This window comes from Abramis brama, assembly GCF_963993115.1.
Source record: "Abramis brama genome assembly, chromosome: 11".
Lineage (NCBI taxonomy): Eukaryota > Metazoa > Chordata > Actinopteri > Cypriniformes > Leuciscidae > Abramis > Abramis brama.
Window position 1 is genome coordinate 5617697 of NC_139973.1, and position 26859 is coordinate 5644555.

The window sequence follows — 26859 nt, forward strand, 5'->3', positions numbered from 1 at the left end:
ACACCATTACCATTGCCAGCTCCTCCGTCTGGACTGCCAAGAGCTGATCAGGGACTGTTTTTTAAAGTTTCTCATGACTTTGGGCATTGTTAGTGTTTTTGTAAACAGAGTGTTGGGTAATATTTACCCATTGCAGTATATATCATAGTATGTCTAAGTTGAACAACATCTCTGTACATGCAAATATAGATACTAGACTAGCTGGTTTGGTAATGGCTGCTTTAAATCTTAATCCAAACCGACTGCTGCCTTTTATGCTGAGCAGCCTTTAAAGTGCCATTAAACACATGTTTTCGAGATATGTGGGTCAGTAATCATTTTTTTTAATTGAATTAATTCAGACAGTGACTGGGATACACCTATTCTAAGATGAACCGGTTCACTATTTTTGAATTAATTTATTTTGATGATTTCTTGGGGGTTTGAAGTAAAAGTTCTGTCTGTAGTTGTGTACCATCTGTAGATAATTTATTAGTCTCATTTGAAGGCATAAAATTCTTGAAGAAAGTTTGACTTATTTATAAATTAATAAATAAAATAGTGAATATAATTCATATTTTGTAATGAAAAAAATCTTTAAAGGTATTTGTAAACTGTAAAAGTTTACCGTTGTACCATTTTTATTTGTCATTTAATCAAAGAAATTCAAAATAATCAAAGAAAAAACTTTTATGAGTAGGTGACTAGTCATCCAACAACTATGAAATGTCTCTGTTAACAACTTTGGACATAGTTAATCCAACCAGGATATAGATTCAGTACTATTAGTTTAATAATGCTCTTCAAACGGAAGGTAACCAGTAACATATTTTTCCAGGGCGTCCCTACCATTAACCCAACTTCTGTTCCTAGAACCAGAATTAAAGAGATGCGAGTCTACCTATCAGGCACAAAAGCTTTTGCAGGACTTGGGGGGCCGCTGTGGGGAGGTGGGGGATTTGCTGAAAGGCTGTACTTTGTAGTTCGTATCACCTGATACCACAGAGCTTTCTCTGATAAGCTGAGATCTCTCTCTTCAGAATGAAGGCTCTGAATGGATCCTACAATGGCACCATTGACCCTGTCAGTATGTGCCCGTGTCCCTTCCGATGAACACGCTGAACTCTTTCTATTGAGTGGCTCCGACCGTTTTCCATCTTCTGACCAGGGAGGAGGCTATAGATATTTTTCACTGTTTAATCAAACGATTAAGTATATGTAAGCTTACTTACAGAAGGGAATTTGTCTAATGTCAAATCAAGTAGGATTGATATTTCTACACAAGACCACTTTATTTTATGGCCACAGGTAAGGGTGTGCAATATCACGATTTTAGATTGTGAATAATTAATAAAAATGTCTCCATGATCTGCTCTCGAAGAAAGGTTGTAGTATCATACTACAGTGCACCTTCTATCAGTTGCAGTTCTGGCGCCGCCATCACAAAATTTAGTTAGACGCATTTATTTTATTTACATTGCTACATTTAAGCTTGTAGCTGATTGGTCTGTGTTGGTAATTATCTCGAGATGACGTATAGCTTCAACACTTCTAGTGTAGACTGATTTGTGTTAGAACTGTTTTTGTTGATAGTTTTGTTGATAATGAGTATGCATTTTGTACTCTCAATTACATTTATTGAAGCTTTTTGCCATATTTATCTAAACCCTTTTTAAGGTCCAACAGTTTTCACCCACCATAAGTGCAGAAAATGTAAAACGAATGCAGATTGTTTTGAAGTGCGTTGCACTTTAGTTATCAGCATCTTCAGGTATTTAAATTTCATTCATCCAGAGTATTGCGGTCTGCTGTGCTGTTAACATTGGCTCCTGCATCTCTCCTGGTGCAAGCTCCAGAAAACTGTCAGTGGAAATATTTGTCATGATATACCTGCATCATGGACTGTTAGCAAGAATCCAGTCAAAGCCACTTTGCTCGTGTGTTTTTCCTACAAACAAACTCTTTCTCTTTCTGTCGTTCAGGACAACAATCATCGTCACTAGCTCATTCCTGGACGCTTTCCAGAAAGTGGCTGACATTGCAACTGGAACACGAGGTAAGATGAGATCTTTACCTTCTTTGTCTCTCTCTCTTGTCTCTTGTCTCTCCAGTGATCGTAATGAGGAAAGCAGGCAAGTCGTACTTCACAGGAAAGGTTATTCATCAGAAACATGAAGCATTGACTCGTCCAAATGTCTTTTCCTTTTTTAAGGCAGATGTGTGCTGTATGAGACTAAAGTGAGAAGACGATGTGTTTTATAGCATTCTGAATGATAGTACTCCTGGTGATGTGCATAAAACCGAGAATTAAATCTTCACCAACCCTCTGGAATTTGACAGTGCATATTGCTTAAGTGTTTGGTACACGTTTTGAGCAGTATGTCATATGCTATTTACCAGTCAAAAGTACTGAGACTAAGCTAAGATATGAAAGATGATGTGTGTAATATTATCAGTGTTAAAACACTTTTTCCTATCCCAGTTTCAAACACAGAGACAGCTAGAAGTGAGCCATTCATAGATTGACTCCTGTGAGAAGTGTAAACACTGTGGTTATAGCAAAACATTGCTGTGTTTGTTGGAGCATTCCGGCCAACCCTAACGTAGCAGTGCTGACTCGGCCAATGACATGATCTGGGGGGTGGGACTATCTGTTTGAGTGACCAATGACAGACAGGAGTTTATTTGGGAATTCTGTTTGAAAAACTTTATTTTTTACAATTTTGTTTGATGCAACACTACAAGCGCAAATTTTGAATAAAGTCGTTTCACTTTCTATTTTATCATTTCAAACTCGTTTGTTGGATTATGTTGTTTATTTCTCTTGAGCGAGATTAAAGGAATCATGTTTTCCCTTTGAAGATCAGCTTTTTCTTACCGTTCTCGCATTCAAAACTGAGAACTAGTAATGCAGTTTATCCCGTCATGCTCTGATTCTAGTGTATTATCTCTTTGTTTATTCTATGTTATCTCTTTGAAATGTGTAGTTTGTTTATTTGAATTTTGTGAGGTCTCACCTTTAGGGCAGTGTGTTAACGTCCTGAAATCAGCAGTGTAAAATCCTCTCACCCTAGGCAACAAATGTTCAACCTTTATTGACACAGAACCAGAAAGTCATCATGGTATTGTTCTGTGCTCAGACAATTGGAGGAAGGCATGACTGTCTCATAATGGCCAGGATTGGGTTACATAGCTCCACTCCTAGTTAAGGTGACCTGTTGGTTTCTGTAGTATTTACGCTGTGTGTTTGTGCTCCTCGTTCTTTATACTGCTTCTGTGATTTAGCCCTGACTCTGTTTATCTTGCTGATAGTCCAAGAATTTTACCTTGATCTTGTGTTGCTAAACGCTGAATGATTTTAGCATTACAATCTGTCTTAAGTTGTTTGTTTCAGTTTATTTAATGAATTTAATCAATGTAGCCTTGGGTGGGAAGTATGCTTCCATTACTTTTTTTCTATTTAGTCTACAAAGAAAATTGCCAACCATAGTAAATAATTTGTGAGTTGTTTTGTTTGTATAGAGGAAACCTGATGCTTGTTCCTAATGCACTGGTCCACAGCTGAATCAGCCAATGGCAAAGCTGTGTTGTATATCAGTTGTGAGTTGCATTCAATAGCTTTCTATTTCCAACTTTCTACTTGGACAAATACAATAGAAACAGCATTTGACATCACCTTTGAAACTTGTGCGGAAGTCCACAACAGTGACATCACGTGAACGTAGAGGGATAGACAGCATGTCAGCCGGCGCTCTAGGTTTTGGAACAGAGCTGTAGTATTAATTTATTAACAGGTTCTGAGGTTGAGGTTTCGTCTCAATTACATATGCAAATATTTTTATAGCCTAAGAGAATTCTTTTTCTCAAAAAATAGAAGTCTTGACATGCCAGAAAAGGGAAGTGAAGGAGCATTTAAATATTTTCCTGCTAATGTTGCCGCCCCACCTTATCACGAACGAGCTGTCATGACTCAAGCCTGCTGTGTCATGCCTTCTGATGGATTTAGTTGGAAATGGTTACGTGAAATTCAGTTGTTGTCATAATTCAACTGAATGTCAGTGTTAGCTAGGAATGGCTGTGTTGAGGATTTTAGGCGATGTTTTTTTGTTGTCGTTCTCACAGAAGATAAGAATAGTGCATGTGTTTAGGTTGGAGTTTATGTTTGATTAGGAAGTTGACATTGACATGACTGGCATCTCTTTCAGTCTGAAGAGATTGCTGTGCATTTTACGTTCTTCAGATTGTTGTCGGCTTTGTGACAGGCTTAGTCTTTGTGTAGTCACTTTCACTGTTCTCTTTACTGATGAATTACTGCATTGTGAGAATTGAATGTCATTGATAAATTGTTTCCAGTAATTCAATAGGTGATGCAAATATAATATAATCCAATATAATCCAATATAATCCAAATATATTTAATATAGCTAACAAACAAGCAAATGTCTACATAACTAGGCTACACTTGCAATATTTAGCAAATTGTTCTGCCTTATATTATTGGTCTGTTTTTTTTTTACCATATTTGTTTTGTACACTGAAAAATGCTTTTTGATTTTACAAAAGTTTTTAAATTTCATCTTCATTTTAAACATATTTTTATTAATATTTTTATTAACTTATTTTTTATCAATTCAAATATAATGTGTAGGTTCCAATATTCAAGTCTGTGATTTTGAGCAAATGGATAAGACCTGTAAGTATTTAACGTTCAGTTATGTTGTAATATTTAAAATACTGTCTGCAGCTCGCACGGCACAAGTAGGAATATACTTGTTACTCCACTGGCATCAGCAAAGCTATTGCTCATTGGACGTAGCCTGATGAACCATAAATTCTACTCTTCAGCACAATGGTAACCATAAAATCTTCAATATAACAGAAACTCTTTTAAATGTCAAACATAACTGAACATTAAACATTAACAAGTATTTTCCTTCACTCAGAAACACATAAAGTAACACGTAATTTCAACATTTACTCCTGATCTGGCCACATGCAAAGCATGCTGGGAACTAACAATCCACCGCCCAGTTTCAGTTAATGCAACAAAAATGATTGAAGTAATCCCAACACAAATGGATTAAGTGAACTTCAATTTGAACACAATGAAATGAAGGTAGGAGTAGGACTAAATATATAGCAATCGTGTTGCTTTAGCTCATTTTGATTAAGTAATTTGAACAAGCAGCAAAATAATTATTTTCAGTATAGGGCATGAACACTTGCTCTCTGTTGTCTGATTTTTACCAGGACTCTTCAGTCCCAGTATTGATTATGTTGACAAGCATATCAGCTGCTGACCCACTCACATCCCCTAAACCTGATCAATCGACTTATTGATCACAGCTGAGACAGCTTTGCTCAACCAACCCATCTGCTCAGGGTTTCTTTCATTTGATAAAATTGCTTTTGAAAACACTTAACATTTTGTATATGTATTTAATTTTTTTAATCACATTTACATTACATTGCAGTAAATTACTTTTTTTAAATTACATTTAATTATTTGGTTATATCCGATATTTGGAATATCCTATATTGGGTAATTAATTGTTTCTGCCTATTACATGGCTCACTTTCTTGATTTCGATTGGTCAATTACAACAATTTTTGTACAAATATATTTGTCCTATGTCCTGGTCACCCTGTTGATCTTTATTTTGCAATAATGAGCTGACTGGACATTTTCCCTTACTTATCAATCCATGTCTAAGATCAATGATGTTAATGAATAATAAAGACTAGACCAGATCTCCAACATAACCTTGTCTCCACTTTCTTTCATCCAAAACATCTGCCCATGTGGTAGCCAAAAGACAGGATGAGATAACCACCCAAACCTCCATCTTTCTAATCCATGCATTCATCTATCCCATACTTATTCATTCACTGGCCATCCTTTTTTTTTTTTTTTTTTTTTTTCACTTTTAAGGCAGCTTCTCAGAGGACAGCTGCTGACCTAAATGTGCAGCTCATGAATTTGTGCCTTAGTGAATAGAACATAAATATCAAAGCAGGGCATTCTAGTGCTCACTTCTAAGGAAAATTCTTCATGATGAATACATGGAGGTTTAGTTGGAGTCGTCAAAAGCACTGTTGCACCGTCACTGGCTGGGGTGCCGTTTTGGTCCCGCACCTGTTTTTGGACTGTGCCTGGTTTACAGCTGCCACACTTTCACAAAGGGGCCACACCAGCCCCAGTTGTCTGTAAAATGTGTGCACGCGTTTGGATCCCCCACTGACCCTCAAACGTCAGACCCCACTGCAAACATTCCAGAAACAGGAAAGCTGGATCGGCATGTATGTGTTTGTGGGGAATTAACCCACTGAGAGAGCTGACCCTCACTACCCCCCTCACTATCCCATATGAGAGTGATTGTGCATGCGGTGAACAGCTGTGAAGTCCCATGACCCTTTCACGTAAAGACTATGTATGCATGCCGTACAGCATTATTTGTACACTCAATTCTATCTGACCTATTTTACTCTTCATAAACTAGATGCATGCAGATTTGCTGTGTCCTAAACCTCAGTGTCTAAAGCAGGACGTCCCAACTTTTTCTGCTGAACCCTTTAAAGGGATAGTTCACCCAAAAATGAAAACTCTGTCATCATTTACTCACCCTCATCATGTCATTCCAAACCTGTGATGCTTGCTTTCTTCTCTGGAACACAAAAGGAGATATTTATAGTGAGGCTTGAGGCTGTAAAGGTTCAAAATGGAGGCAAAAACACTTTTAAAGTACACTGCCAATTAAAAGTTTGGGGTCAGTAAGATTTCAGTAAGAAAAAAAAATAAAAATAAATAGACATTAATACTTTTATTCAGCATGAAATTGGTCAAATGTGACAGTAAAAACATTCATAATGTTACAATGATTTGTATTTCAAATAAATGCTGTTCCAGCAACAGATCAGCTTATTAGAATATATATATATATATATATATATATATATATATATATATATATATATATATATATAATATATATAGTATACCAGTTATTTTAACAATATTTCACAATATTACTTTTTTTTTTTTTATCAAATGAACGGAGCCTTGGTGAGCGTAAGAGAGACCAAACTTTTGAACAAAAGTGTAAAATAAAAGACTTTTAATTTAGTAATTTTAGCATTATTTATTGATAATCCTCCACTACAGTGAGCTTTTAACCATTGTGACTGGATAATATATTCAGTGAGTTGAACATTGAGAATTGTGTAGAAACATTCAGTGGTTTTGTGAACTGGGTTAACCGAAAAGTTATATTCTGTAAATGATGTCAGAATTTTCATTTATGTATTAACTATCCCTTTAAGATCTTATACAGAGAATATTTCTAGTTACCTAGTTTGATTTCCTAAATTGCTCTTTCCTGTGATTCACTTTCCATAATAAATCACATTGACGTATGAATGGACTTTACCTTTAGCAGTGATTCTCCTTGCTACTGTATTTATTGTCATTATATGTGATGGTACATTCACTGTTGAAAAGGCCTGCAAAAACTTGCCTTGTGATCATAAGGTCGGTGACATGAAGTGGATGAGTTCCCTTGGGGCCGTTTTTTAAAGCAGCAAACAAAAACGTTTTAGTCTGTTCTCTCAGGGAACTCATGACTTTGTTAGTAGTCATATGTGGTAGATGTTACATAATTGGTTGGCACACCCAATGTTTTATCTAAAGTGAAACTGCCTTTGGAGTTTTAGAGATTCATGTAATATTTTCTGTGTGATTGAAGTACAGTATGACATGAGTGTTCAATTTAACACTAGCATGCATCCTTATGATTTATTCTACTAATACATTAACTCATTTTACTCTATGCCTAATGTCGAGTTCATACTGCACGATTTCTAAAGTAGTCGGGTCACTGTTCTTTTCACACTGCACGACTATCAAATCAAATCAAATCAAGTATATTTGTATAGCGCTTTTCACAATACAGATTGTATCAAAGCAGCTTCACATTATTAAATTAAAATAAAATAATACAACAAGGTTTGTTTCTAGTGGAATTTATTGATTGATATAATAAAATTAAATATCCCCAAATATCCCCAACTGAGCAAGCCAAAGGCAACAGTGGCAAGGAACCGAAAAAACTCCAGGTGACCTAATGGAGAAAAAAAAAACCTTGGGAGAACCCAGGCTCAGTCGGGGGCCAGTTCTCCTCTGGCATTTATGAACTAGAGGCCGGATTGTAGTTTGAACTGTAAGATTAACAATATTATATGAATGCCTGGCCGAAAAGATGCGTCTTTAATCTAGTTTTAAACTGGGAGAGCGAGTCCGAGCAACGAACAGTATCAGGAAGACTATTCCAGAGTTTCGGAGCCAAATGTGAAAATGCTCTCCCTCCTTTGGTTGATCTGGATATCCTAGGTATGACCAAAAGCCTCGAATTTATTGATCTTAAAGAGCGCGATGGATTATAGGGCGATAGAAGATCCGTTAAATAGACTGGAGCTAAGCCGTTTAGGGCTTTATAAGTCAGTAGCAATACCTTGTAATTAATACGGAACTTTATAGGTAGCCAATGTAGTGATGATAAAATTGGTGTTATATGTTCATATTTTCTTGATCTAGTAAGAACTCTAGCAGCGGCATTTTGGACTAACTGTAGCTTGTTTATTGAGGATGCAGGACAACCAGCTATCTGGGGTATCATTCAGTTGCTGGTGTGTTCACACCTCACGATGGATCGGCGACAGGAGGTTTCACACTGCATGACTTTACAAAAGAATCGCCGACAACTTCCGTCTGGTCCGCAAACTACGTTTCACAACCAAACACATGCGAGAAGTGATAAGGAAATAACGCAAGATCACACGTGCGTGAGACCCAAATTTAGGGTTGTGCCGATAGACGATAGTATCGTGTATCGACGATAGACAGAGATATCGCCGATGGCAGATGCCTTTGACGATATCAATACGATAATTGGCTCGTTTTTCCATTAATGTATTAAATCATTATTATTATTATGAAGCTAGTATAGTTATTAAATTAATTAGGAACTACAATTATATTTGCCTTGCCTAAATTCATAACGACATCACCACATAACCACACTTGCGCCATATCACGCGCGTATGAGGACTCCTCAAAGAAAATGTTTTTAAAACAGACAAACAACTACATCCCACAACGAAATTTCATTGCAAGGTGATCCATTCACAAATTGTCAAGAGTGCTTGTTTTAACAGACGCATAATTTTTATACAGAGCCTAGATGAAGACGCGGCATCGTTGTTCGTCAGTATTTTGTTTCCATAGCACATTAACAAAATATTTAATGACACGAATAACACTAAAAACAATACAATTACAAAATATTAATTATAATAATAATATCAATAAAATGATATAGGCCGCCTAGGCCTAATAAAAGTCTTTAGTTCACGAAGCATCTGTGAAACTCTGCCATCTGTGAAAATCACAAGCAACTTCAAACTTGTTTAACAAGAAATATTCTTCTAATTTTTTCACTGTCAATAATGTAAGTCCACAAGAGAAATATTCAGCCAGTAAATTAAGATAGTTGCTGTAGCCTACCGTTATCCACCGTCGACTCTGAGAGAACGTGCTGTTAATGCAGTGAAAGCTCAGTCCGTTTCTGCTTTCGTTTTCAGGGATTGAGCGCGTTTACATGCACGTTATTAACTCGATTATGCTGAATAAACTGACAATGCATGTGGTCATGTAAACGGATTAACCCGTTTTCCTTTATCAGAGTCAAGTCATAAGTTTAAGTCGGCGTATAACCGATCGACTTTTAGATTTTTGCCTCTGATTTCTCCTGGCATTTAAAACACCTGCGTTATTGAAGTGCGGTGCGCATGTGAAGTGCATCCAGACAGAGAGAGCACTGGTAGGAGGACATATATCGCAGACTCCGACTCTTTCTTGAATCAAGAAATTAAAACGTGTTCACATCTCGTCAAACAGTCAAAATGCTGCAGATCTGTAACGGCATGAGAGGATAATGTGTGTCCGTAAATTTCCCGCTGACATGTTGAAATACTCCGAGTCAGATAAAAGAATGATTAGGATCTTTTTTTTACCTCACTATACCAGGAAATAACCTGATTTAGCCTATTAATAAACACTCCACCTTTGCTAGCAAAATAGAAAAAAGATTCTCATTTAAAACGAAGTAATAAAACAAGCAAATTGATGAGTAAATAAGCAAGTTAATAATCAAATAAGTAAGCCCCGCCCCCTCACGATAATATCGTGTATCGCCGATCTCACAGGCTGACGATAGGACGATATGAAAATGGAGCATATCGCGCAACCCTACCCAAATTGTTATTAAAAATGATAGCCTGCAAGAAGATTGCGATTCAAATTGTCTGTGCACTGATTTGCAGTGAAAAGGAGAAGAAAAAAAAACAGATTATGCAGGAGGAAATGGTTGGGAAGACGAGGGGAGCAAGGATTGTGTGTTCTACAAAGAGAGTTGGGGGTAAATAAATAAAAAAACCATGAACACTGAACCATGGGCTCTTGAAAAGAGTGTCCCACAAAAGGAATGTAAAAAAACATGACATTTCCATTCCACAGTCTTTTTTGTAGCACGTTTTTGTGACTTTTTCTAAATATATAAATAAAAAGGAAGGCGTCTGAATCATGAGCAGGCGTTGAATGTGGAGTCTGTGCTGTGGAGAGAGTCAGTGGGTGAAGTGAGTAGGTGTGAACACTGACAGACTGTGTAACACGGACACACTGGATGCTTTTGTGCGGGCTGGGCATGAGTGGGCACTAGCTAAACTAGTGTTTAAGGAACGAAGGAAAGAGTGTGAAGTTTATTTTGGACTGTCTATAGAGGGAGTATAGACGAGGATGGGATGACTGTATGGTCATGTTTAGACAAAAAATAAAGTGTGAGATCTTTGACTCATGTTTTTCTAAACACCATGTCATCAAGTTAGATGCAATAAAGCAGGAACTAAAAACGACCATGTTAATTTTCCATGTTAATTAGAGGTTTCGTTTGAAATTTATTTGTAACATCTGTGGCACTGAATCTAATCGGATTATGTGAAACCATGCAAGTTGGTTATGATCTTAGGCTGTAATGTTTGTCCAAATGTCATGTGGACCACTTTTGTACACTTCTTGTTTTTATAGACGCGTGTCAAACCAAACCCAGATGTTATGCAATCCATGCCCACAGATCATCTGCTTACAGAGGAATTTCTTGAGGGATACTTTGTTCATGTCGCTCGTCAATCCGCTTCACAACGACGTCCGTGAAAATTAATGTTTTATTTACATTTGCTTTACTCAGTGCCATTGGGCCGATTGTCGCATTAACCAAATGTTTTCCATCATTGACTGAATTTTCTTAGCAGTGACGGAAAAGTCGTCCGTCATTTTGACAGATTACACTGAGGGTGATCTATTGTAACTTGTAACTGTAATTCCCACCCCTGTACAGTTGGTGGCGAGTGCGTAAATTAATCTCATGCGTGACGTCTTTGTCCAGCCAGTGGCTTTAGTCACCGCAACATACAATTGCGAAGATGTCATGGCAGCTGAGTGTGCAAAGTTTCTTCAAATGGCCAAATTGTTGTGCTGTTGTTGATAAAAGAGGTGAAGAAAGAGGGACTGATGCGGCGGAGGATAAATGACAAACAACAGACAACGTTTATCAGTCACTGGCACAGGCAAACACAATTTAAGTCCATGCGGGCCAAGAGGAAGCTTTGAGTCCAGGCAGACACAGATAGTCGATTGAGTTTTTATGCATTTTGTTGATATTTTAATAGTAATTGTGTTTTGTAATATTGAGTTGTTCAGTTCAGGCACAAACATCGTGTTTTAGTGACCTCTGCTGTCACTGCGGGAAAAAACAAACATTCGTCTGCTCTAGGGCACTTTAAGTTCGAAAATCGATTGCACAATCGATCGGACCAACCAACGCAAGTTTCGAAAACGAAAATAGGGAATCGATTTTAACGGTCTTCTCATGGAGCGCGTCCAGCTCGTCACGATACGCCCGCAGTGAACGCGCGTCACACAGCAACTGCAGGCTCTGACAAACACGCATAACAGCAAATTATACTTCTGCATAATGTGTCTCTTTTTACAACAAAACTGTGAATTCTGCCGATATTCAGACAGTCTCATGCATACAGATTCGGGCTACGCTAGGGCTGCACGATAATGGCTAAAATGATAATCACGATTATTTTGCTCAAAATTATAATCGCGATAATTAATCACGATTATTCTCATTTGAGAAACTACAGAGAAAGAAAAGAGACAGTTAACGGTTTTGCACGAGTATTTGCGCAAAATCCAAGCAGATTTGGTTTACACGAACTTCCCCAGCAAAGTGAGTAAACATAATAACATGCCAAATTGGCCAGTGATTTGACAGCAATCAAAGTTCATTTTTAGCCGCATTTGGCGGGTTGGCGGGTGTTAATTTCAAACCATCAGACTTCATTTAACCAACTACAACTTCCTCAGACAGCAAGTCAATACAAATGGCATGATTTAACGTTAGATGAGCGCTTTGTGATGCGTCTTCACATTAGATCTTCTAAGCGACACATTTCTGGCAACCACAAACATCAATGCTAGTGGGGACTTGTTTACAATGCAAGATAATGCAAATGTCTAATAAAAAAGCGTTTTCAGGATTAAAAACGAGCGGGCAAATATCGCGACGATTTTTTAAAATTAATCGAGAGAGGCAGATATCGTTATCGCGATTAAAATACGATTAATCGTGCAGCCCTAGGCTACGCGTCTACAATCGCCTACGTAGGCGAAATTTGTTTGACATTTCTAATCGTAAACACAGCCATGTTGAAGACTGCAGTAATGTTTTTCATTGATGTTATGGCAGTCCACTCTGCTTATTGTTTTTCGTGAATGTTGCACTCCTGTTTGTCATTGTGCATGAAACTTCATGCCAATAAATCATCAGGAATATTCGCTGACTTGTGCGCGTCTCAAGCGCGGTCTTTACGTTCGTCCTAATGCCTGTTAGTTGTCCGTGGATTTGCCCATATTTGGCGTTTAAAATGGAAACGTCTTTAAAAATTGTTTATTTTTACAATCGATTCAATGAACACTTATGTCTCAAAAATCGAACAGGATTTTTTCACAAAAGTGACAGCCCTAGTCTGCTCCGTATGGTGTTGAACATGAAAAGTGACAGTCTCTGTTCATCTGTTCTCTTCATAAATAAATACATAACCCGACCAAGCTAAATGCATAATCTTGCCCCATATGCTTGTTCTATACGTTCATGGTTAGGGCGTTTGTGTGGCAGACGTTTCGAACTCACATGACCCAGTGATCATTTGGAACACAAACTGCCTAGAGCTTTTATCTTGTTTGAGGCTTGTGGCTAAGTGTGGTCTCAATGACTCACGTGGAGAAAGGAACCAAGTGGTACAAACCCAACCCTGTGATCCCGTGGAGAACATCCTCTTTCCATACTTGCTTTTAAACAAGAATCACAAGTCTGTATATAAGATCTTTTGGCCAAGAAGCAAGCTTATGTGGCTTGAAATAAGTGATTGTTGTACCCAGTGACTGTAGCTTTTGTAAGTAAAGTTTAAAAATAGTGTTTCTTTTTTTGCTTTAAAGGATTAGATCACCCAAAAATGGCTGTATGCAATGACAACGTACAGTAACCACAGGTCCAAATAGGACATTCAGGCACCATAAAAGTAGTCTAAATGAATTCTATAGAATTTGCTCTGACTTATGAGTTATATAAAAACAAAACAAATTTACACTACCATTTTATATATATATATATATATATATATATATAATTTTTTTTTTTTTTTTTTTTTTTTTTTGAAAAAAAGTCCCTTATTCTTAGCAAGGCTGCATTTATTTGATCAAAAATACAGTAAAACAGGAACATTTTGAAAAATTATTAGCTTTTTGACATTTAGGCTGGTATTAATATGAAATTAAGACCATTTATTTGAAGGTCATCATATTAATGCTTGTTTTAAATGCTAAATGGTTATGCTAAAAATAATCTAATACGGTTTCCACCTAACATATGAAGTTTGACTGTGCCAGCCTTCCTACAATGGAATCTTGCTCGCAGAACAAAAGCGACCTTTGCTGGGCTCTTTTTTAAGTGTTTTACTCGGTTGGAGAGACTTTCCAGCTCTCAGCTAAGCTGATATGGTGGTATGTGTTTAAAACCCTCCTGCCAACCAATGACATCCCTAGTTTTTTTTTTTCAGATTTGTTAAATGATAGTGCACATAGGTAAGAGGAGTCTGTTCAAATTGTAGATGAAATGCGGTTTGCACATTTAGATGTATGAGTTTGTGATCAAAACTAACTTTAGCTGGACGATAACTTTATTCTAGAACTGCTGTAAAGCCAAAACAATCTGTTACTTTAATTTCCTATTATCACTGTAAAGTTGCTTTGAAACCATATTGAGTATATATGAGTCCATATTGTTGCTATATATTAAGGAAGGATAATACAAACATTGCCTGAAGGTCAGGAAGGACTTGGGACGCCTTGGTATGCTGTGACAGATCATTTAAAGTCAGCTTTGGGAGGAAGTTTGTCCCCCAGACGTGGTTTACGAGAGTGTCCCGACCTTGGTGGGGAAGGCAAGCCACTGACCGTTTCCTTTGGAAACACCCTGGCCCCCAGTGAAATGACCTGTGACCGCTCTGTCTCGGGCTTAAACTATTTTTGGTTTGAATTTGAACACAGCACAGAAAACAGTCACATTCGGAAGGTTCCACGATACTTAAGCGAAATTAATTATGTGGCATGATGTCACTAGGAAAATAGTTTGACTAGGGCTTTGTTTTAGGTTTTTGGTGGTGAAAATTGCACATTACATGCTATAGATCAGTTCAGCTGCTGTTTCTTGGGTAATAATGGTGCACATTGAGTTTTGCGTGCAATCTGTGAGTGTTTGTGTGCATGTGCATGCTTCCTTGAAGAGATTTGCAATTCATTATCCCCCTGAAGGGCACACATGACCAGAATGAAGCTGAATTGGCATCTCCTCAGTCCACTGGTCCCTGAAGTCCACGCAGGATGGCCGGCCATTCTGCTGACGTTGCCTCTAGCTGATCTGCTACAGGGTCAGCCTTCATTGACACAGATGCCTTATATAGACAAGAGCTTTTCCTTGTATTGCACCTTCATCTGACGTCACATGATTCTAAACTTGGTGCTGTTGAAATCTTGAATTGTTAAAGAGGGAGGAATGCCTCTCTGAATGTGATTTCTACCGGAATTTCTTACTAATACAAAAGATGGGTTTTATTGCAAAACTTTTTCATAAAAAAAAAACCACAATAAAGTTCTTGTGCTGAATGTAGATATTTTCCCTCTGAACCAGATCAAATAAGATTTAGACTAGCTAATTGATCCCATCCCTATAGAGAATATTTCATTGTTTGCCTGCATATATTTACCCTTTCCTGACATTTTAAAGGCTGTTTACACATCATGTTTTTGTAATAAAATCTTCTACGTGTCTTTCATAGGCAATGCCTATGAAATCCCTTCTTTTTTTGCAGACTGTCATTTTAATTTATTAGTATTATTATTATTTGATCCTGAAAAAAAATGTTTATATATATTATATATATATATATATATATATATATATATATATATATATATATATTTATATTTATATTTATATTTATATATATTTATATTTATATTTATATTTATATTTATATATATATATATAAATATATAAATATATATATATATATATATTAGGGGTGCACCGAAATTTCGGCCGCCGAAAATTTTCGGCCGAAATGGCATTATCGGTTTCGGGCCGAAATAAAAAAAACAGCCGAAAACGTAAACCGAAAATGAATGTCACCCGCCCCTCCCATCCGTGCGCAAGCGCTTAGGTTTCACTCACGGTCGAGCTGTTATCACGCGTCTGCCTATCAAAGATTAAGCATGTCAAAGGGCTGTCACTTATTGCACAATCGATCGGACCAACCAACACAAGTTTCGAAAACAAAAATAGGGAATCGATTTTAACGGCCTTCTCTCGGAGCGCGTCCAGCTCGTCACTATACGCTCGCAGCGAACGCGCGTCATACAGCAACTGCAGGTTCTCTCACACACACTCACACACACACACACACACACACACAGCCTATTTCTGCATAATATAGTGCATAATATGTAGCCTCCAGTAATGTTTTTCATTGATGTTATAGCAGTCCACATTGCTGACTTGTGCGCGTCTCAAGCGCCCTCTTTACGTTCGTCCTAATGCCTGTTTAGTTGTCCGTGGATTTGCCTATATTTGCTGTTGAAAACGGATCAACGCCAAATATAGGCAATTTACTAACGATTCAATGAACAATTTGCCTATGTCTCAAAAATCGAACAGGATTTTTTTTTTTTTTTCACAAAAATGACAGCCCTATACGAGAGGACACCAAAGTTACAATATGTAACATTTGTTCTGCAAAAATCTCCAAAATTGTGGATTTTTTTTGCACAATTTTTAAAAAACTATATTATTTGATGGAACATAAAACTTGAAGAATAATAATTATGTATATTTATTGTTAAAAATATTTTATGTTTTGTTATGTAACTGTTAATAAAAGTTTGATTATTATATTGTGATTTTTCATTTCAGATCCATTAAATTCAAGCAATGTATATATTAGTTTTTAAAAGAAGCCATTTTCGGCTTCAGTTTCGGTTTTCGGCCAAGTGCATCCTAAATTTTCGGTTTCGGTTTCGGCCCAGAATTTTCATTTCGGTGCATCACTAATATATATATATATATATATATATATATATATATATATATATATATATATATATATATATATATATATATATATATATATATATATATATATATATATATATATATATATATATATATATAAAGAGTTCAGATGCAAAAGCCTCTAAGTGCCATCTGAAATTTTCTTCTAGAATGATCATTTTTATCAAGCTCGTATATTTAAGTTCAATAATTTCACTTAAATGACAATTCATAGGTAATTTTCATTGCCATTTAAGTGAAATTATTGAACTTAAATATACAAGCTTGATAAAAATGATATATATATATATATGTGTGTTACATTTTATATAATAATTAATATATTATATAATAATTATGTGATAATTATACATTTTTATAATAAATTTTTTATGAACAATTTACAGTACAAAAAAAGGCTTTTTTATACTTTGGTGTCATTTCTTTGCATTAGATTTGATGAGAAAAGTGCACCATTGTGTATGAGGAAATGCACTTAACGGATTCACGCAGTAATGCTAATCAGATTTGCTTGCAAAAAAAAAACCTGCTTCATTAACGCTCTTAATATTTCACTTCCTCATGTGGGGTCATTAAGGTTCAGCAGTTTTTCAAGGAGACCAGCTGGGAGTGTGAACCTCTGGTGTTCGCTCGCTGATGTCAGTACAATGAAATAGACCTACTCTGTGAACACTAAGGAGAGACGTATAATGTTTTATTACTAAATCTTCTCCCAGTAGCAAAGTCTAGGTGGATGATATTCTGATGCAACGTTGTGATTAACAAGATCTTGTACTGCGGAAAGTTTGTGGGAGCGAGCGCTCTTTGCAAATTTCCCCCCTGAAAGCTATTGATCTTCAAATGAATTTGGTTGAACTGCAGTGTAATCAATGCTTTAATGTTTTAAGCACATCAGCACTGAATAGTTTACCCTGAGCTGACCTGCATACCAGCATGCAATGAATTCTTTTTTAATTCTCTTTAATAGTCTACTCTCTGTACCCAATCATCAAATGGACAATTTTCTCTTTTACAAATGGAAGTTAATACTTTTATTCAGTGTCTTCACCATGAGCATTGCATTTTCTAAATTGTTTTACATGTTTTTTATTATTATAATTATGCTACAGGAAAAACTAATATGCTGAACACATTTCTGTGTTTTTTTTTTTATACTGACTTGCAGAATCTCTAGTGTGACTATGAGTGTCTGTCATTGTGTATGTGTGAGTGTGATCAAGGTGTGCTGTGTCTGTGTGAATGGTCGTCTTTGTCCACAGAATGGCCTCTTTTAAGCATCATATCACAGACAGCAGTGAGTGCTTGTTAACTAAGGTTTCATTCTTCAGGCCTCTCTCTCTATCTGAATGAATATATTGTGACTGACCCGCGGTCAGAAAACTCAATAGAGAATCTGAGATTGAAACGGAACGCTGCGAATGCTGGCCCAATGCGCTTTCTGTCCTCTTTAGATCTCTTCATACAGCCAGCTTATGTGTAGGGGAATTAAATTGTGGCTAAGCAAAAGCTTTTCCATTGAGGAAAACGTGGAAAAGTTTATTGCTCTTGAGCAAACACAATTTTGACCGTTTAAGGTGATGAGGCCGCCAGCTAGGTGTGCGTTACTGAGCGTGTTGTTCTTCTGAGGTTGTGTGCAAAGGCTTGGCTTTATGTTGAGTTATGAACTCTTTTCTAACGGCACAAGCGAGTGGAAAGTATTTGAGTGCTGACGGAAACGTACAGACTCTCTGTCAGTGATAAAGACCGTCTTTGTTTGATTAAGAGGTTTAATGGGGATCATACATCATATTGGCAAGAAATTGAAGAGCCTTTTTGTATTAGACACACAGATCTGAGTGCTTGAATGTTTTAATATGGTTTCAGAAAGACTAGATTTGATTCTTGCACGTTTTTTTCATACGTCTTGTTTGGGGTTTATATATAAATGCATATTTTTATCTATAATTTATTAATAATTAATTATTTTTTAATATTATATATAATTTATATTTTATTCAAATAAAACAAGCAAACAATAAAAATATATAATAAATTATATATAATGTATGTATAGGTTACAGATTTTATATCCAAAAATATAATTTTAGTGCAATGGTAGGCTATTTAGTACAATTTAAATTGTCCTATGGTAATACCACATGGTATATGAATTAGTAATAATTGAGTACCTTGATATATTAAATAACTCGCATTACCATCTGATACCATTGTAAATCTACTGAATGGATTTTAAAGTATTAGACTTTTTTTATATTAATTCTTTTTTTAATTGTAATAATGCATGATTTTGATAGCAACCAGGCCTTATTAGTGCATCATAAAAGTAAAATTTGGTGCATATCTGAATAACATTGCTTTTATAATTGGAACAGAAATCACAAACGGGCTCCTTGCTCAGCCCAAATATGCTTCCTTCTTTATCTCCATCATTTTGCCCCCAGATTTATTTCACAGGAGAGAGGGAACTGCAATTTATGGGTAAAAGACAGGATTTGGAAACAATTTGGAGCTAGATTCAAACCTACAGATCTTAATGAATGTGTCAGAACATGTCCGTTAACCGCTAGGCCACAACTCCATCTTAACTGGTTTAAAAAGTTGTATACAGTTGTTTGGTAATGTTTTGAATACATAGCCACAAAGATAGATCAATCTGATTCAGACAGAAACAAGCGGTTAAATTAATTGAACTCTCCCTATTGTGGTTTCCAGCAAGCATAACAGTTGCTTTTAAAGTGGCTGGAAAATTGGCAAGGTTTGATCCCAAGAATTTACAGAATGGTGCAATCAGCTTGATCTGTTACTCTTATAAGGAATTAAAAAAGGGAAGAACAAATTTCACAGTTTTTGAATCGGCAACTTTTTTTTTTTTTTTTTTTTTTTTTTTTTTTTTGCCGGTCTGCCTCACTTTAAAAGGGGTTTATTCTCAAACACCTGTAATTATAGAGTTAGAGAACTGTTGTTACAAAGTATGTGTCTTTTGAGCTCCCTTTATTCAACGCCGGTTGATTGACATCAGAGACATCTGAAAGCTTTTAATGTCTCAACTCAACCCCCAGCAGATAACGTGTTGAGATCTTGCGTGTGAAATGTGGTGGCAGTAATGCGGCTCATTGAGCGCTAGCCCGAGGCTTCAGGGTGTGACGTGACGTCCCACCTCCCCAACCGAATGAGTTGACTGCAAAACATCAACAGAGACCAGTTTGTGGCAGTAGTTTCTGCGCTGAAGATCATGCTCACAGCAACAGAAGACCAGTGAGGTGCATGATGTGACATGTCTAGTCGAACTACTCCTGCTAACAATTTTAGAGAGCACACATTTGCTGCCCCTGGCTATAGACCAGGGAAATGCTTACCAGGAAGTACAGTGACAGATGTAGTTTTATGAAGAACTTCATTGGGAAAAAAAATAGAACCTTATCAAGAATAGACTTTAGTTATAGGATTATAGAATTAACTTCAGTAATAGTACTGTGTTTAATTTTAATGGGAGATATGTAGGGTGTCTCAAAGTGTAAATTTGGACAAATGTGAATGCTCGAACATTTGACTTTTAACTTGCATTATGCATGCAATGTTCACTTTACTTGTGCGTTATTGTTTGTTATAGTGTTGTCACGATACTTGAATTTCCAACTTCGATATGGTACCTTGAATAATATCGATATTCGATACCATGGGGAAAACTGCCATGTATACTGATACAGATACAGATACTTTATCTAATAATTTTGGGGTAATTTGGGTGATTTTGTTGTAAAAGCTTACACATAGCACAGGGAGGCTTTATTAGAGTATTTGAACTACATTTACAAAAAAAAGACAAGTAAACAGTGTAATAAAATAAGAACAAATAAACAAATTGCAAACGATTGCACAAATAAAATACAATAGAATAAAGAGACAAATGAAATAAACATGGCTTTACTTTTTCAGGTGGGTCTAGTATTCAGGTAAGAAATGGGCTACTACAGAAATTAAAGTAATCAAATGTAAAATAACACTGGATAGTCTTCATTGTAAAAATGAAATGCAGATTAATGCTTACAATTGAAGTTGCAAAAGTTATTCAGTCGAGAGCAGCGAGTGATTTTGTCTTTGGTTCAGGAGCAGGTTTATTAGGCACTTTAAGAGCTTATGCACAAATCCATACTGTGACACATACATACATACTTACATAATTTTGTATGTATTTGAGCGTTTAAGTGCAACAAGCCATGAAAAAGTGTCAAAATACAAGTTCTGTGGGAAAATGGAGCAGTTGACAGTATTTCTCCAAATTTGGAATGAGGAGCTACTGCACACAGAAAGTGAAATGTTGCTTTTTTTTATTTATTATAATTGACATGTATTACTGTTAGATAATAAAATTCTAATATTGAATTGAATTATTTTATCACTGTGAGTGAAAAGTAGAGTGAGGCCCTTTTCTTCAAAAGAGATCTGAGTCCACTTTCAAAGCCAGTGGGACAGTGTGAAAGCAGGCAGATTTGTGTTCCTTCTCACTTGTTTCAATTAATTGTTTGATTATTTTGAAGAGGACGCAATGATTGAGAGAATGAAAACAAGGAGAAGTGAGTGTTAACGGCAGATGAATGGCAATTTTACAGCCAATAAGAGAACTTGTTCTGTGCACAATTTGCATATTGTGTCAACTACATCCTGTTCAAACACAGTCAGCAGTCCAGTTTAAAGCATACGTGATAAGATGATTTAATGGCTTAACTTAATTTATTTTAATAAATTGTATTTATAAATAAATACATTTTCAGTCACTGTGACTCACAGGGTAGAGTATTTTAATAGCAATTATGTAATTTGAGTTTCCGACTCATCAGATAATGTGACCTTTTCACATTTGTTTATGGGTGGGCGGGATAATGGATGTATCATTGCGATGTAATGCATAATCTAACTAGTTCATCAGGTTTTGTAATCAGAATTATTCCGAGTAATTTATCATATAGGCTAATAGCAAGCCAGTTTAGTCTATGCCTTTCCCGGGTGTTTACCTCAGCTGTTATCAAGTTTATAGATCCATTCCTCTCACATTAGTGATTAAATATAGCTTTTTTTTGGGCTGTGCTTCTCAGCTGTACAAGTGTTAACCCAAAAATGTAGCATCTTTTTGTTTTCCTTTCCTTAGCAGACTTTAGGTTGAGGAAAAGTCAAAGAAAGTCCAGCAGTGTGTGTGGCCCTACAATAGGCAGCCTTTAATGATTGTGAGAGATTGTTTTTCCACTGTTTTTCTTTCCTAGAAAGAGAATCATTGGAAAGGCAAAGGAATCATTGTGATATAACAACTTTTGTTGATCATAATGGGAGCGATCTAATTTTGTTCTGGCTAAACTGAGTTGTTGCTAACCAAAGAGAATGAGTGCATAGGCTTTAGGGGGTGTTGAAGAGCTGCTTTTTCTGGCACCCTGTCTTGTGTGAGCGTCTCTTGATAAATGTGCAGTGCTCTTTCTGCAGGCCGGAGGCTTTGGTGCAGTGATGCATTAGTGTGATTATGCAGAAGCAAAGTAATTGACCTGTTTAAAACTTTGGGGCCGCAGCACTAATTCCTCAATATTACGACACTGAAGAGTTTTATATAAAACCGTGCATTATGAGTTGTTATAGTTTATTAAATTCAGTGTATTAAAAAAAAGTAATAATTGTGAAATATTTAATATTTTTTAAAATATAATTTATTCTTTTGATGGCAAAGCTGAATTTTCAGTATCATTACTCCAGTCTTCAGTGTCACATGATCCTTCAGAAATCATGCTAATATGCTGATTGGCTGGTCAGAGAAACATTATTACATTGCATAATATTTTTCTGAAAAAGGTGACAATTTTTTTTTTTATAAGGCAATATAATAGAATGAACTCTATAATAAAATAGTTAAATTTTTGTAATATTATAAATATATGTACTGTCACTTGTGATCAATTTAATGCATCTTTGCTGAATAAATATTAATTCCTTTCAAAAAAATCGTATTGATTTTTGAAACGTAGTGTAACCTATAAAATTTATATGTTAATTGGACAGAATGAAGAGTTTATTTTCCTTAGTTCCCAGCTCTATTTCTGTCATTTGAGGCGTTTTGTATTTAGAGAGGAAATGCAACTCGGTCAAGATGTCGTCATGTGTGTCCCGTCCTCCCCTCTTCTGGGTCAGATTGCCCTGATGCAGGTACAAGGCCTTTGCTAAAATAAACTAGGCCAATGTGCTTCATGTGCCTCTTTTACAGATCCTGAGTGTAATGTAATTACCCACCTCAATGGAATGATATTTCTGCCGTTATTTACTCACCTTCATGTCATTCCAAACCAGTTGGACTGACTTTCATTCTTCCGTGGAAGAAAGTTTGACTGTTTTCCATGCTCTTTTCCATGCAATTACAGTAAAGGGCTACTGATGATTTCAAGTAGTCCATATGACTCGTTTACTATGTCTCTGATCTTGTGAGCATTTCATTCTTTTCAGTCAGATTTTATCAATGAATCAGTTAAAAGTAAGTCATATGGGTTTAAAACAACATGAGGGTGAGTGAATGATGACAGAAGTTAAATTTTTGGGCAAACAATTCCTTTAATCCGCGTTAATGAGAAATTTGTGTTGCTTTGTTTGAACCATACATTCCTGTGAAAGATAAGATGAGTTATGTTGCAAGCTGTCTGAGACATGTTACAAAATGAAGCCCATTCAGCCACTTATTAAAGAAAGAGTGGGGGGAAGAAAGGATTAAAGAGAGGAGAGGAGAGAACAATGTGATGAAACTGTTCTTTCAGAACTCTTAAGCAACGTGTTTTTCTTCTTGGCATTTAGCAGATTCTGATGGAGTTCAGAATGGAAGATTGTGAGATTAAGGACATTGATATTAATTTCCTTTTTCTTTTTTCCCTCCAGGAGCAACGAAAGAGATCGGATCAGCTTTGACCAGGATGTGTATGAGACACAGAAGCATTGAGAACAAGCTCAAACTGTTCACCACGTATGACTATTTACTTCTACTTTGTTTTTCATAAGCTGATTAGTTAAATTGGTAATGGAGATTATGTATTATACAATTCATTACCTGCATGGACAACTTCAACTTTGTGTGTGTGTGTGTGTGTGTGCAGAGCTCTCATGGATAACTTGATCACTCCTCTGGAACTGAAAATTGAAGAGTGGAAGAAGGTTGCCAGTCAGCTGGATAAAGACCATGCCAAAGGTATCGGCCTCCTTGCCTGTGTGATATAATCGATATTCGACTGGTTTAGAATTTAATCTTTGCGTACAAAAAGTTGGCAGGAGGTAAAGTATCGTTTCAATCCTATAATGGAAGTGTTTCTAGCTAAGTAGGGTTGAATTCAAAGGAAGAATTTACCTGAAAACAAAAAGTTGACTCAAGCTGAATTAAAAAAAATGAACAAGAAGAATATCCAGTTTCATACATCAGGTTCAGACTTCACATATAAACAATATATTCAATTCAATTATTGTTACTTAAATGGGTAATGTCTTGAAGTATCTAGTTTTTATTGATATTTTGAGATGAGTTCATGATAGTATGAAAAAGTTTACAATGAAGTCTTAAAGGGATAGTTCACCCAAAAATTTTAATTCTTTCATCTTTTATTCACCGCCATGTCATTCCAAACCCATAAATCTTTGGTTAAAAACGTAGAAGATCAAAAAAGTTCAAATAGGCATCGTAAAATTAATCCATATGAATTTTTATAAAATTAACCAGAGATTTTGCGGGTTTGGAACGACATGTGGATGAGAAAATCATGATAGAATTTCCATTTTTAGGTGAACTATCCCTTTAAGAGTATAGTAGCAAAGAAGGAAAATCCCTATTAAAAACTAAGTTATGATTGTTTTGGCACAAAAACTTAAAGTGGACTTCAGGGCAAAAAGTAGGGCTGGGTAAAAATATATTGATTTCTTGATTTTAATCGATTCTCTTTTTTATGAACTGATTTCGTTTCTTAAATCCCAAGAATCGATCTTTTAGTCTATGCTGTTTTCAGGTGATGAATGAACAAACATTTATGGTTCCCAACTAATAAATCACAATAACCTTTGTGCTTTATTTTTGATTTGAAACAAAGTCTCAGATTTCAATTCTGTCCATTTTATTACGAAATTCAAACAATAAATGCCATTTGGCGCTCTTTAATGTGGCGTGAAAGATCACTGTTGCCGCCTCAGATCAAGCAAAGCATCAGTGAACTCTTTACTACGTTACAGCACAAAATAATCATGAATGAACATACAAAGGTATGTTATAAGATACAGTACAACATGTAATCGCGCAATTAGTGTTTCAACCGCGGAAAGACGTTAATTTGTAAACATTGTCACGTAATGTTATATTTACCTCAGAAAAGCCATTCAGTGACCATAAACTCGTTAGTCGGGTAAATATATTTTTGCTAAATATATGCACCGTTACATATTCATTATATTATTTTTTTTACTGTTTTTCAGTATTTTATGTGTTTGAAAAAATCTGTCAGGTTTTTATTACAGCTACAATTTAAATGTTTAAATTTCAAAAACGAGAGTAGAAATAATTATATAATTATAAAGTTAGTATTATAACTTTATTATTATTTTAAAAAAAATTAAGTTTTTGTATACAAATCAGTTAATATTAAATATTATAGTAATGTAGCCTGGGACCAACTGACTCCCTGTATAGTTTATAGCATTAGTTGAGATTTTTTCCTTGAGAAAATTTGCCATGTATTATACCTGATATATATCCAAATTAACCGATATTTATTCGAATCACAAGCCTGTGAATTGAAATCGAATCAAATCGTGAAATTTGTGTTAATACCCAGCCCTACCAAAAAATAATAATAATTATATCACCACCCCTTTAAGATCACCAGTGTCGAAAAACCTGTCCTATTAGCTGCACACTGTTAATTATTAAATGGCTCTTAGCTCTGTGGGAGTCCCTCAGACAGTTATATCACCGCTCATAATGGATCATTTATTCATAAGAACAATCCATTATGTCATATAAAATAGGCGTTCAATCAGTTGCTTTGCAATTCGCCAGTAAATACGCAGCTACACCCACGCAATCTCCAACACGGCTGTCTGGGGTTGCTAAGGGGTCGTTTCATTTGACATCATTGTGAATAATTTATTATCAGTGCTTGCTAAGGAAGGCAGAGTTATTGTTGCTCATATTTAAGATTAGGGATTTGAACAACTGCCTTAATTAACATTTATCTTTTGCCTCCACCGACGAGGCTAATGTTATTCTTTTCTTTTTTTTAGAATATAAGAAGGCACGTGCAGATATCAAGAAGAAATCTTCAGACACCATTAAACTGCAGAAGAAAGTAAAAAAAGGTAAGATCTGACCGCTTGGATAGGAAATCATTAAATGAAAGTCACAGAGGCTGAACACCTTGGGTAAATAATGTCTTAATAATGTTCTGTGAGTTGCAACATATAATGTCCTGTTGTCTTGTTACACACACACACACACACACACACACACACACACACACACACACACACACACACACACACACACACACACACTTTCTCAAATTACTGCCTCAGATCTCTTTGTCTAAACACAATAGGATATGCCCATGACTTCTGTTGGCACCACACCTTGTGTTGTCATAATTCCACACCCTCTGTTGTCATGGCATCAACCTTGGTGATCTTGGCCCTGGTCAAACTGCATTGTGCACACACCTTAAAAAAAATCTAGCCTAGAGTTAACCAAGTATTGTAACAGAATGATGAGGATATAGTTTTACCAACAAATCCAAATACACTTTTTTTTGGGAGAATCTCACATCACCTATAAAACATGTCAATGTCATAATTCACCCCAAAATCAAAAGAAAAAAAATATAGTTTGCATAAGTAAAATGAAGCTTGTTTGCAGAATCATCACATTCATCCTCAAATTTTCATTACGGTAATGCAGAATAAAATTGTATTGCAAAAATGGCAAAAAAAAAAAAAAAAGAAGTTACATACTATCATAGTATTTTTAATTTTAGTTTTAGTAATTTATGTGCTTTTTTGATTTTTATTACTTAGATTTTTGCTA

The 26859-nt window shown here is 35.8% G+C and overlaps 1 protein-coding gene across 4 annotated transcripts in view; it reads left to right on the forward strand.

The window, feature by feature from the left end:
- mtss1 (MTSS I-BAR domain containing 1) overlaps positions 1–26859 on the forward strand; it is a 63241-nt gene that overhangs the window by 14471 nt on the left and 21911 nt on the right. For all 4 annotated transcript variants that reach the window (XM_084127679.1, XM_084127677.1, XM_084127680.1 and 1 more), the window contains exons 3-6: positions 1962–2035; positions 23685–23769; positions 23900–23991; positions 26064–26138. In XM_084127679.1, coding sequence (XP_083983805.1) covers positions 1962–2035; positions 23685–23769; positions 23900–23991; positions 26064–26138 — 326 coding nt within the window. The remainder of the gene's footprint in view (positions 1–1961; positions 2036–23684; positions 23770–23899; positions 23992–26063; positions 26139–26859) is intronic.